Source organism: Ammospiza caudacuta, chromosome 6, assembly GCF_027887145.1.
Source record: "Ammospiza caudacuta isolate bAmmCau1 chromosome 6, bAmmCau1.pri, whole genome shotgun sequence".
Lineage (NCBI taxonomy): Eukaryota > Metazoa > Chordata > Aves > Passeriformes > Passerellidae > Ammospiza > Ammospiza caudacuta.
The window spans coordinates 12,697,229-12,709,565 of NC_080598.1; the positions used below are offsets into that span (position 1 = coordinate 12,697,229).

The following is a 12,337-nucleotide window of genomic DNA, read 5'->3' on the forward strand; positions in this document are numbered from 1 at the left end:
TAAATGACAGAATCATGCATTCTAGGATTCAATATCCTGAGTTGGAAAAGGCCTCTAAGGATCATCCAATCCAATTCTGACTTTAGTGCTGGGTTTAATCTTTATTTAAGTAAAATATTACAGACCAACATCTAACAGGGTTTAGGCTGGGCTGGCGCTCAGCTTCCCAGGAAAAATCCATTTTCCCTTAATTTCCTTTCCTTCCCACGCAGCTTGTGCCCGAAACGGGGGGCTGAGAGCAGGAACAAGGGGGAGCAAGGAATAACAATTGTCTTAATGTGGAGAGAGAGAGGAGAAAAAAGGGCTCGTTCTCTCCATCCCGAAATAATAGACCCATTACTGTCCCCAATCCTCAATCCCCCTCCTCTCCCGGGAGAAGAATTGGTCACTGCACAGCTGTGGGAGCGGGATAAATATATTTATATATCCCGGAGAATCTGCCCTTCTCAATTGGGATGTGGGGCTGGACAATCCCTCATTGTGCCCTGGCTGGCCCGCAGCAGAAAGGCCCCACAGTTTGGGGCTGGCAGGGCCCCGGCGCTCCGAGAACTCGGAACTTCATGGACATTATTCCCAGCGGGCCCTTATTTATTTGATTGGAGTCATTATGGGGTGGGAGGGGTGAGTGTGTGGGGGGGTTATTGGGGATTGTGGGAACATCTGGGGAGAACAAACCACAGCTGGGCCTTGCCCTGAGGGGGCAGGGGTTGGGCTCTGGGGTGGGATTTGGGGCTGGTTTGGGGTGGTTTGGGGCTGGATTTGGATGATGTAGGGATGGATTTTCTGGTTAGGGCTGATTTAGGGTGATTTGAGGTTGGATTTCGGTGGTGTGCAGCTGGATTTTGATGATGTAGGGCTGGTTTTGGATGATTTAGGGCTGGATTTGGTGCTTGGGACTGGTTTAGGGAGATTTGGGGATGGTTTTGGGTGATTTCCGGCTAGATTTGGATGATTTGGGGCTGGATTTGGTTGATTTAGGGCTGGATTTGCTGGTTGGGGCTGATTTAGGGTGATTTGAGGTTGGATTTTCGTGGTGTGCAGCTGGATTTTGAGGTTGAGGTTTTGAGGTTAGGGCTGGATTTGGTGCTTAGGGCTGTTTTAGGCAGATTTGGGGCTGGATTTGGGTGATTTGGGGCTGGATTTGGTGATTTGAGGTTGGATTTTGGTGGTGTGCAGTTGGATTTTGATGATGTAGGGCTGAATTTGTGCTTGAGGCTGGTTTAGGGTAATTTGGGACTGGTTTAGGGTGTTTTGGAGCTGGATTTGTGTGATTTGAGGGCTAATTTTGGTGGATTTAGGGCTGGATTCTAGTGATTTTGGGTTGGATTTCTGACTGGATTTTGGTGGTTTGCACCTGGATTTTGATGATTTAGGGCTGGATTTGGTGTTTAGGGTGATTTGGGGCTGGATTTTGGGGATTTGAGGTTGGATTTCAATGATTTGGGGCTGTTTTAGGGTGATCTGCAGCTGGATTTTGGTGATTTGCAGTTGGTTTTGAGGTCTGTGGCTGGAATGTGAGGCTGGATTTTGGGGATTTCCTGGTTTTGTAATTTGTGCCTGGATTTCAGTGATTTGTGTCTTTTTTAAAAACAGGGTTCCAGTGATTTGTGGCTGGTTTTGGAATTTCTGGGAGGATTTTGGTGGTTTGTGGTTGAATTTTGTGCCTCAGGGCTGGTTTTATGAGCAGGTTTGTTGATTTGTGGCTGCATTTTTGTAATTTGTGGCAGGTTCAGTGTTTTGTGGCCGGGTTTTCATAGTTTCTGGATAGATTTTGACCATTTGTGACTGGATTTTTGATGGTTTGTGGCTCTTTTTTGGCACCTTATGACTTTGGGGACAGATTTGGGTGCTTTGGGGACAGATTTTGGTGCTTTGAGGATGTTTTTCAGTGATTTCTGGCCAGATTTTGGTGGCTTGTGGCTTTTTTTTTTTTTTTTTTTTTTTGGTGCCATGTGACTTTGCTTTGTGAGAGATTTTGGTGCTTTGTGCACAAATTTTGGTGCTTTGGGAGTGTTTTTTGTGCTCAGATTTTGGTACATTGTGGCTGGATTTTTTGGTAGTTTCTGGATGGATTTTGGTAGCTTATGATGTTTGGTGGCTTGTGGCCATGTTTTAGTGCTCTATAGCTTTTGTTTTGTAGTTTATGGGCAGGTTTTGGTAGTTTGTGGCTGCAATTTTGGCAGCTTGGGGCTCTTTCTTTTCTTAGTGCTTTGTGGCTGGATTTTGGTGCTTTGTCAATGCTTTTTTCTGGTGATTTGTGGCTGGATTTTGGCAGCTTTTGACTGATTTTTTGGTGCCTTGTGGCTTTGCATTGTGGAAGATTTTGGTGTTTTGAGAGGGATTTTGGTGCCTTGTGGACAAATTTTGGTGTTTTGTAATGGGGAGTTTTGGGTTTTGGGGGACCTTAATGGCTAGTTTTGGGGGGCTTTGTGAGGGATTTTGGTGCCTTGTGGACAAATTTTACTGCTTTGTGAGAGCTTTTGGTGCCTTGTGGGCAAATTTTAGTGCTTTGTGGCTTTTTTTTTTTTTTTTTTTTTTCTCTTTGCTGGACAGATTTTCGTAGTTTGTGCCTGCTTTTTTGTTTTGTTTTCTGGTGATTTTTGACTCCTTTCCTTGGTGCTTTCTGCGCAGAGTTTTGATGCTTTAGTAGCCATTTATGGGGGGCTTCAGTGGCTGTTTTTGGGGGCTTTAGGGGCTGTTTTTTGGGGACTTCAGTGGCCAGTTTTTTGGGCTTTAGTAGCTGGGTTTTGGGGCCTTACTGGCTGGTTTTGGGGGACCTTAATGGCTAGTTTTGGGGGGCTTTAGCGACTGTTTTTTGTGGGCTTTAGTGGCTGGCTTTTGGGGCTTTGGTAGCCGGTTTTGGGGCTTTAGTGGCCAGTTATTGGGGGCTTTAGTAGCCGTTTTTTGGGGCTGTAGTAGCCAGGTTTGGGGACTTTAGTAGCCGGTTTGGGGGGGCTTTGGTGGCTGGTTTTTGATGGCTTTAGTAGCTAGGTTTGGGGGACTTTAGTGGCTGGTTTTTGGGGCTTCAGTGGCCAGTTTTTGGGGGGCTTTAGTGGCTGGTTTTAGGGGGCTTTAGTAGCCGGTTTTGGAGGCTTTAGTTGCTGGTTTTTGATGGCTGCTTTTGGGGCTTTAGTGGCAAGTGACTTGCGGCTGTTTCTTGGCGGCTCGTGGCCGCTTTTTAGCGCATTCGGAGCAGATTTTTCAGTCCGCAGGTCCCTCCCGGTGCCTGGCGAGCGTTTTTAGGTGACTTTCGGCAACCTCGCGACTCGGCGGCGTCGCCGGAGCCTCTCGGCGGGGGTGCCCCGATCGCGGCGCGGGGCGGAGGAGGAGCAGCGGGCGGGGAAGGGCCGGCACAGGGGGAGAGAGGGAGGGAGGGAGGGAAGCGGGCAAGGAGGGAGGAGCGGCCGCGGCAGCCCGAGGAGTCCGGGGCAGCGCTCGGCGGACGCCGATGGGCATCGGGCGGCCGCGCTGGGCAGCGGGAGCCCGGCGCTGAGAGCGGGGCCCGGACGGGGCTCGGGGGTCGCGGCGGGGCCGCCCGGGCCGGGGCGATGCCCCCCTGCAGCCGCAGGGACTGAGCCGGGGCCGGCCCGTGCATGGCCCAGCCATGGAGGTGGTGGACGAGACGGAGGCTCTGCAGCGCTTCTTTGAAGGTAACGGGGGCAGCGCCGTCCCACAGCGCCGGCCCGAGATCAGCCTTGGAATGGGCTGGGAGGGAAGGGAGCCTCAGGCTCATCCAGTGCCACCCCCTGCCCTGGGCACGGACACCTCCCTTAGCCCAGGGTGCTCCCAGCCTCGGCCAGCCTGGCCTTGGGCACTACCAGGGATGGGGCAGCCACGGCTTCCCTGGGAAACCCGTCCCGGGGCCCCGGCACCCTCACAGGGAGGAATTCCTTCCCAACATCCCGTCTAACCCTGTTCTCTGGCAGTGGGAAGCCATTCCCCCTTGTCCTGTCACTCCAGGTCCTCTGTCAAAGTCCCTCTGCAGCTCTCCTGAAGTCCCTTTAGGCACTGGAAGGTGTTCCAAGGTCTCCCTGGAGCTTTCCCTTCCCCAGGCTAAACAATCCCAGCTCTCCCAGCCTGGCTCCACACCATCCTAGCCAACTCTGGAATGGCACAGATCCCTATCCAGGGGCAGCTGTGCATCCTCCAGTGCACACTGTGGGTGCCAAGCTGGATTTCCTGGGAATTGTGTTGTGCCATGCCACTGCCAGCCCAGCAAGGACCTTGGAATGTCCCTCACCATCCTTGGAGCAGGCTCATGGCAGTGGCTCTGGCCTATGGATCCCAGACCTTTTCCGGATCCTTGTGGCCACCGCATGGCTGTGGATCACTCTCGTTCCCACCAGGGTGGAAAGGTGGCTGGGAAGAGAACTTGGCCTCTGTTGGATGAAATGTGGTTGCTCATGGCTGAACTGGGATGTGTTGGGACCCTGATCCCATTGTTGTTCCTGCCTCGGCTCCGTGTTCCCTTCCCTGCTCTGGCCTTGTTGGCACGCTCCGCTCTTCCTTGTGGACTGGCTGGTTCCTTCTCTTTCCCCCTCGTAGCTTTGTTTCCCTCCCTTGTTTTCCAGTGGGTCGCTTGCCAGGCCCAGGTTTGGCTGCCACAGGCTGTGTCCTTTGGGATGAGCCCCTGGCACATGAAGGGAATAATGTGCCCATCCTGGCGAGGCTCCATTGCCCCAGCAGGTCCTGGGGTGTATCCCGATCCATGGGTCAGCTCTGGAGCTGGGATCCCCTTTGGAGCAGTGTTGTTCTGCAGTGAGCCCCCAGAGGCATCTGGGGCAGGACAGTGGTGTCCCTGTGGATTCTTAGGTTGGCAGAAGGATTTATCCTGGGAAGTGGGAGCAGAAGATGCTCTTGGGAGTGAGTGGAAGCTCAAGCTGCTTCCTCCTCGCTTCCCCCTCTCCTGGCACCCACGTGATCTCTCAGTAAGGCATCTCTTCTGCAAAGGAAGAAGCACCCCCTGTTAGTTCCAGCCATGATCCCAGATTCCCAGGAGCCCCAGGATTAGCAAGGATGGGAAGCCTCACCACGAGGGCTCTTATCGGCCACTCCCAGCCCACGTTCCCTGCAGCCTTCTGGGGCTTCCTTTGGTTTTAGGATTTCACTTGGGCCAAACTCCTAAATCCTCCTCTCCCGCTTCCCATCCTGGGGCTGCTGAGCCGCTCCCGGGAATCCTGCAGAGCTCTGGCTCAGCATCCCAATGTTATTTATGGACCAGCTCTCTGTCTCTTCAGCTGGAGACATGGAATTTCCCCCTTTCCCCAGAGCATCTTTATTACAACACAGAGATTTCTTTCTTTTACTGTTTTCTTGTTCTTTCTGGATGCTGGGGGCGATCCTGCTCAAGCAAGATGACTCCAAGAGATCCCTGATAACCTCAGCCATCCTGGGATTCTTCCTCTCTATTTTCCTCCTTTCTTTTTTCTTCCTTTTCTCCCCCTTTTTCCTCCTACTTTCTCCCCTTTTCCTCCTCCTTCCCTTTTTTAATCTCCTTCTCCTTCTTTCTTTTTCTCTTGAATCAAAACCATCCTGTCCCTGTAAGAATCCAGGATCAAGGGAACTGTGCCTGAAGGATATTTCTTACCCTCAGCTATAAAATCCTTCTTAAAACCTTTCTGAGCCAAATATTACATGGAGCACAACTTTGTTTGGGCAGCTCGATCCCTTTCCCGCTGTTATTCCAGAGCGTCTGTTCCGACATGGAGCTGGAGGGGGAGAAGGAATTGCTGCTCAGTTTTTGCCTCTTGTGCCAGGTTTAATTGTTGTGCTCTGAGGAATTCTGAGGCCAGAGTGATCCTCTAGTTTTTTGGGAGTGAAGGTCAGGGCCTTAAATCATGGCATGGAGTTGGATTTACTCTGGAATCTGGCCCTCCTCAGGAATTAATGGTTTTTGGATGTGGTAAACAATAGATCTGTTAGAATTTAATAATTTACAGGAATAAATTAATTATCCCATCACTCCTTTAAAATTTATCACTGAATTCCCATCATCAGGAAATCATTTTCCAACCCATTTTTTGCTTGAAGTGAAATATTTTCTTCTTCTTATGGGTCATCTCACCCCTGAGGAGATTTCTTCCTGCAGGCTGAGAAACCTGGAATAACTTGGGAATTCTCATTCCTTTGCTTGACTCTGATTTTCCCAGGATCTGAGCCTGCTGTAAGCAATCCCAGAAAATTCAGGCAGAATCCCTGAGCCCTTGGTATTTCCCAGTGTCAGACAAGGATTAACCGGGCTCCTCATGGAGATGTTTGGGAGTGGGGGCTGTGCTGGTGGAGCTGGGGAAGAACTGGTGCCTGTGGTCATTCCAAATCCTGGAATTTAGCTGGTCCCATCTGCAGAGCCAGGCTTGTTTTGGAAAGCAAATATTCCCAAAATCTCAGGTTTGGATGATGCCTCTGGTTTTCTCGGCTGTGAGAGATGGACCTGGATTTTCCTAAGTTTTCCTTGGTGTTTGCTTGGGCAGGATTCCCTTATTTCCTGGGTGTCCTTTGTTTTCTTGGGTATCCTTTGTTTTCCTGGATATCCTTGTTTTCCTGGATATCCTTATTTCCTTGTGTACTTTTGTTTCCTAGGCATCCTTGTTTTCCTGGATATATTTATTTCCATGGATGTCTTTGTTTTCCTGGGTATCCTTGTGTCCCTAGATATCCTTGTTTTCCTGGATATATTTACTTCCATGGATATCCGTGTTTCCCTAGGTATCCTTGTTTTCCCAGATATCCTTATTTCCCTGAAATGTGGCTGTCTGCTGTTTGAGGGTGAGATCTGAGGCGTGTGAGGATGGAGAAGCAGAAAAGTGATGGAAAGGATCCCAGGCTTTGCTCTGGTATTTGGGATGGACTAGGGAAAAGTTCCTGAGGGAAAGGATGCATTGGGAATAACTTCAGGCTTTCCTGGGATGAAGGTGCTGGGAATGCAGTCCTGACTTTCCATATTGGGTGTCCTCAAGGTGGGCTTCTTCTGTGTTGGGAAGATTGTTGTTGTCCTCAGGCACATGGTGGAATTTTTGAGGTTGTCCTATGCAGGGCCGGGAGTTGGACTTGGATGATCCTCATGGATCATCTCTTCCCACTCAGGAATCTTCCCAAACTCCGTGGTCTGTGTTAGCACAGCTGATCCATGTGTTTGGAGGTGCCCAGGACCATCCTGCAGGCAAAAATCCTGGAGCAGCAAGCGTGGGATGCTGGGGGGTTCTGGCAGGGGAGGGAAAGGAGATTTCCATGGGTTTGGGAGTGTTCCTGGAGCGTTTGTGTTTGGATTCAAAGGAGAAGGAGGGAGTTGACAGCGTCTGACCCTTGGCTGGCATCCTGCTCCCAACCTTTCCATTGCTCCCGCCCGCCCCTGCCTCAGGGAAACGCTTACGACACGGCTCAGCTATTTGGGATCCCTCTCCCGGCTAATTTATGAGATAAGGGCTCAGGGAAGAATGTACAGCGGGAAGGATGTTCGGAGCAGCGGGGCCGGCGGGGGCTGGGAAGCAGGAATTCGGGAAAGGAACAGAGAAAGGAGAGCAAGCACTGGAGGTTGAGCAGGTTTGGGGTCAAGGTAGAGCTGGGAAAGACAAGAGCTGGTTCTGCAGAAGGGGAAGGTTTCCATGAAGGTTATCCAGCAGCTCCATGGGTATTCATGGAGCACAAGTGGCTGGAACAGTGGGAATGTTGTCTGTGGAGCAGCCGTGTGTCCGTGCAGGGGTTGCTGGGCTGTGTGTGCACAGGAATCTCTGAGCTCAGAGTGACCAGGAGTGGATGGTTTTGCCTGTGGGAATGTTTGGATATGTGTGATCATGGAATTCTGTAATGGTTTGGGTGGGAAGGAACCTTAAGGATCATCCAGTCCCACATGGGCAGGGACACCTTCCACTATTCCAGGTTGCTCCAAGTCCCGGCCAGCCTGGTCTTGTACATTCCAAGGGTAGGGCAGCCACAGCTTCCCTGGGAAATCCATTCCAGGGCCTCACCATCCTCCCAGGGGAGAATTTCTTCCCAATATCCCATCTAAACCCTCCCTCTGTCATTCACAACTTCTCTGGACAACCTGTTCCCATGTTTCTGGTGTTGGTGACACTCCTGGTGATTTTGATTGTGGAGCACTTGGTGCCTGTGAGGAGGAAGCGTCGCCCTGCAGAAAACGGTCTGGAACATTTCCCTGTTTTCCTTGGATAAAGGAATATAAAATACTGGAGCTGAGGCAGTGAAGTGATCCCAGGACAGCTGGGATTGCCCCTTGTCCGCCCATGTTGGGCCATAAGGGGGATTTGGTGGTGGTGGGAATGAGTGGAGAAGGAATTTGCTGATCAGACTCCTGCTGGTGTAAACCAGCACATCCATGAGAATCCAGGGACTGCTTCCAAGTCTTCCTGTTGCTTTGGGATGCTTTGAGGCTGAAAACTGGGAGCAGAAAGGGCAGGAGGACAGTGGAACCGGGGGATCTGTCCTGGTGTCCTGTGTTTTGGTTTCCTGGGCTTGACATAGAAATGCAACTACACGGATCAGAACATCCCTTTTCATGGAATGCCTTAAAAAAACGTCTCTTTTGGGGCTTCCTGCTTGTCACCCTCTGCCTGCCCCCAAATCCATCCCCGAGGCTTGATGCTGGAGAGAGCTTTTCCCACACGGAGCTGCTGTGGCAGGGGGAGAACACCTTGGAAAAGCCCAGCGTGATCCCAGCCCGGGGGGAGCTCCTGGCTGCGGGAGGAGCGCTGGGGGATGAGGTGACAGTCACTGCGGGGCCTGGCTGGCGCTGGGGAAGGTAAGAGGCTTTGCCCGGAGTTCTTTGGGAGCCGGGAGCCAGCCCGTGCCGGAGTGGGCGCGGGGCAGCTGGTACAGCACTAACACATGACCGTCCCTGCGGGTAATCCCCTGGCCGTCCCAAATCCCAGCGCGGAGCAGCGGCCGCCCGGCTGCCTCCCCGGCCCTCCCACTCTTCCCGGAGGGAATAGAAAAACCAGCAGGCAGCAGCAGCCCCAGGAGCTGGAGGAGCTGAGCTCAGGGAATAATGACACAGAGAGAGAGCAGGGATACGGCGGGAGCTTGACGTCGGCTCTCAGCATGCTCAGGATGCGCTGGATCCGAGCAGGTAACGGCACGGACCCCCCAGCCCTTCCGTGGTTTGCCTTGCTCTCCCCTCTGCCTCTCCATCTCTCTTCCCAGTGGGATTGTTCCCTGGTTCTCCTCTCTCTCCCGTCTGTTTGAAGCTTCCCTGCCTGCCCTGCTTGGTCAGCCCTCAACAGGAGCAGGTTGGCATGAGGATGCTGCTCATCCCAGGGCCTGAGCAGAGCAGGGAAGAGACAAAAACATTCCCTTGAGCTCATCACCAACTCAGCTGGCATTCCTGGACACTGGGGGACAGCTGCCACTTCCATCCCAATAGGAGATTCCTGGAGTCTCTTCAGCCAAAGGACTCGTCCTCGTCCACTCCTCAGGGAAGGCTGGTGTCAAACGCCGCCACTGCTGGCATGGTATTGTGATGGTTTTGCTGGTGCTTCTCCCTCCCATTTCCCCAAACCTCCTTTTTCCTGGCCTCCAAAACTCCTTAATCCTGGGAAATGGGTAAGACATCCAGATGGAGTAAGGCCAGAGAGCTGTTCATGAGAGGGTGGATCTGTAAAGCCTGATAAAGGGCAGGCTGGCGTTTGGAAAGGTGATGTCAGCACGAGGCTCCATGAGGAGGAACTTTGCCCGCGTCCTGGGTAATGCCCCTTCCATAGGCTGGTGCCCTGGGAGCAATGCCCGGGCACAGACAGGGAGAAGCTTCAGGAAGAGGTGGCACTTGGGGCAGGTTGGAAGGAGTCATGCTGGAGGTGTGACCAGCATGGAAACGGTGACACAGAGATCTGGCTGAGCCCCTGCGTGGGATGGGGCGTGGAAGGGCTGCTGCGTGCAGGGAGATGGGAAAGGAATCCTGGTCAAGGAGGAGCTGTGGGATGACAGACGGACAGGTTTCCCTCTGCTTCCTCACCCTTATCAGGGAGAGCCCTTCCAGGACAGTCAGGAGTCATCCCAGAGTCAAAGTCATCCCAGCTGCCAGAAAGAGGGAATTAAATGGCTCCTGGGCATGGTTATTTCAAGGAAGAGAGATGGGATCCTGCTCTGCTTTCCCTCTTCTGGATAAGGGCCTTGTGGATTCCTCCTGGTGGGAATGGCTGGAGTGATCTGGTGGTGAGGGTGGTGGAACAGGTTTTCCAGGGAAGCTGTGGCTGCCCCATCCCTGGAAGTGTCCAGGGCCAGGTTGGATGGGGCTTGGAGCAGCCTGAGGTACTGGAAGGTGTCCCTGCCCATGGCAGAGAGTGGATGATCCTTACAGTTGCTTCCAACTCAAGCCATGCCAGGACTCTATGATCTGGAGCTGGGAGCTGTGCTGGGAAGGTGCAGGTGAACCCGTGGGCACTTCCCAGCCCATGCCTTGGATCCCTCTGGTGTATCCCAGCCTGAGGATGGCGTTGCTCTGGCACAGCTTTGCCGCCCTTGCCGGGGAACCCTCCTGCCTCTTCCCAGTGCTGTTGCTGACTGGACTTTGCACTCTCCGATAAGAATCCCGGGACACTGAATGTGCCTGAGGAATGATTAACCAGCGTGTGCCGTGCCAGAGGACAAGGGAGCAGCTGTGGCTGGAGACACAAACAGGAACAGTCTCGTGGCTTTTGGGGCCAAGCCGGTGCGTTCTGAGTGCCCGTCCCGTGCTCCGGCGTCATTCAGGAGGAACAGCCATCAACATGGGGCATTTCAGAGGGATACCAGGACTAGGGATGGACAGACAGTGGCAGAGAGCCAGGGAGGTGTCCTGCTGCTGTGGAGGGTACATGGGAACTCTGAGAAGTGGAGGGTGGATTGATCCCTGGAAGTGCCCAAGGCCAGGTTGGACAGGGCTTGGAGAAGCCTGGGCTAGTGCAAGGTGTCCCTGCCCATGGCAGGGAATGGAACTTGAGTGAGTTTTAAGGTCCCATCCAACCCAAACTACTCCAGGATTCTATGATTGGATACCACACTTGGCTATCCAGTGGCTCTCACTTTTATTTTCATGGATATATCCTTTTATTCCAACTGACTGCCATGCTTGGCATGCCCTTGCTTATCCAACAGACCGTTCCTTCTCCCCGTTCTTCCTGCACAGCGGGGCGTGTAATCATGGAATGCTTTGGGTTGGAAGGGGCATTAAAGATCATCCAGTTCCACCCCCATCCATGGCATTTTCTCCCTGATTTGGTGGATGATGTGGCCAGCCCAGGATCCCACACTCCAGGCTGGCTTCCAGTGGCACCTGGGGTGTGTTCAAGGCACATTTGAAGGAAAAGCCTCCTTCCCTTCCCGAGGGAAAATGTAACATGACACTCAGGGTCCACCACTTATCTCACTGAACTTTGGCTGCTTTTAGAGCTTTCCCTCTACTCCAAACACAGAGAGGGAAAGGTGGGAAGAGTGGCCAGGCTTGGCTGCAAATGGAGTGGACGGAATTCTTGGGGAATTCCCTGTCCACAAATGTTCCCAAGTGTGAACACTTGTATATTTCCCTGGGTTTTGTGGTGGTGGCGAGGAGAACTGGCTGGAAAAGCCAAGGATAGAGTTTTAAGCAGCCTCAGAGTGCTTGGATCCAGCCTGCGTGTAAAAGCCAGGCATTAAAGGGATTTTTGCTGGGGTTGATTTGATTTTCCCTGGGTTTTTTTTCCATGGAGTCTTCGGTATCACCCAAACTTTGCTATGGAGTGGCAATTGTTCTGGTTTTCCTACCCAAGTAGTTTAGGGAAGGAGACAGTGCAGAGATTGTGGGGTGCGCATGGAACAGGATTTTTGGAAGACTCAGGTGTGATATCCAAAGAACTGGATGTTTCATTCATTGATTTATAGAATCCTGGAATAGTTTCATTTGGAAGGGACCTTAAATCCCATCTTGTTTCATGGGCAGGGACACTTTCCACTATCCCAGGTTGCTCCAAGCCCAGTCCAACCTGGCCTTGAACACTTCCAGAGGTTGGGGCATCCGCATAATTTATGACTTTTAATCCTGAATGCCAATTGCTCAAAATCCACATAGACAGGAAAGCAAACATCTTATCAGCCTGCTGGATCTTGGCTTATCTCCTGTGTTATGACTAGCCAGGGTTTATGGACATTGATTCGTGGAAGCATTAAAAAGGATGCTTTGACTTTATTGGGAATGAAACACCTGCTTAAGTAAAGGAAAAGTTGGAAATTGGAGTTTTATAAGGGCCATCAAACCTTTTTACAGTTGGCTGCTTGCTGATAATGCGGTCAGTGCCCCTCTCCTGAACAGACATGGGGTTTTCCCAGATGAGATCCCATCTATCCCAAAATCCCAGGAGTTCTGGGCAGGGGG

The 12,337-nt window shown here is 52.1% G+C and overlaps 1 protein-coding gene across 1 annotated transcript in view; it reads left to right on the forward strand.

The window, feature by feature from the left end:
• The first annotated feature begins 3,604 nt into the window (after nt 1-3,604).
• The window catches only part of MYRF (myelin regulatory factor), a 44,104-nt gene continuing 35,371 nt past the window's right edge, over nt 3,605-12,337 (forward strand). The window contains exon 1 of the mRNA XM_058806786.1: nt 3,605-3,650. Coding sequence (XP_058662769.1) covers nt 3,605-3,650 — 46 coding nt within the window. The remainder of the gene's footprint in view (nt 3,651-12,337) is intronic.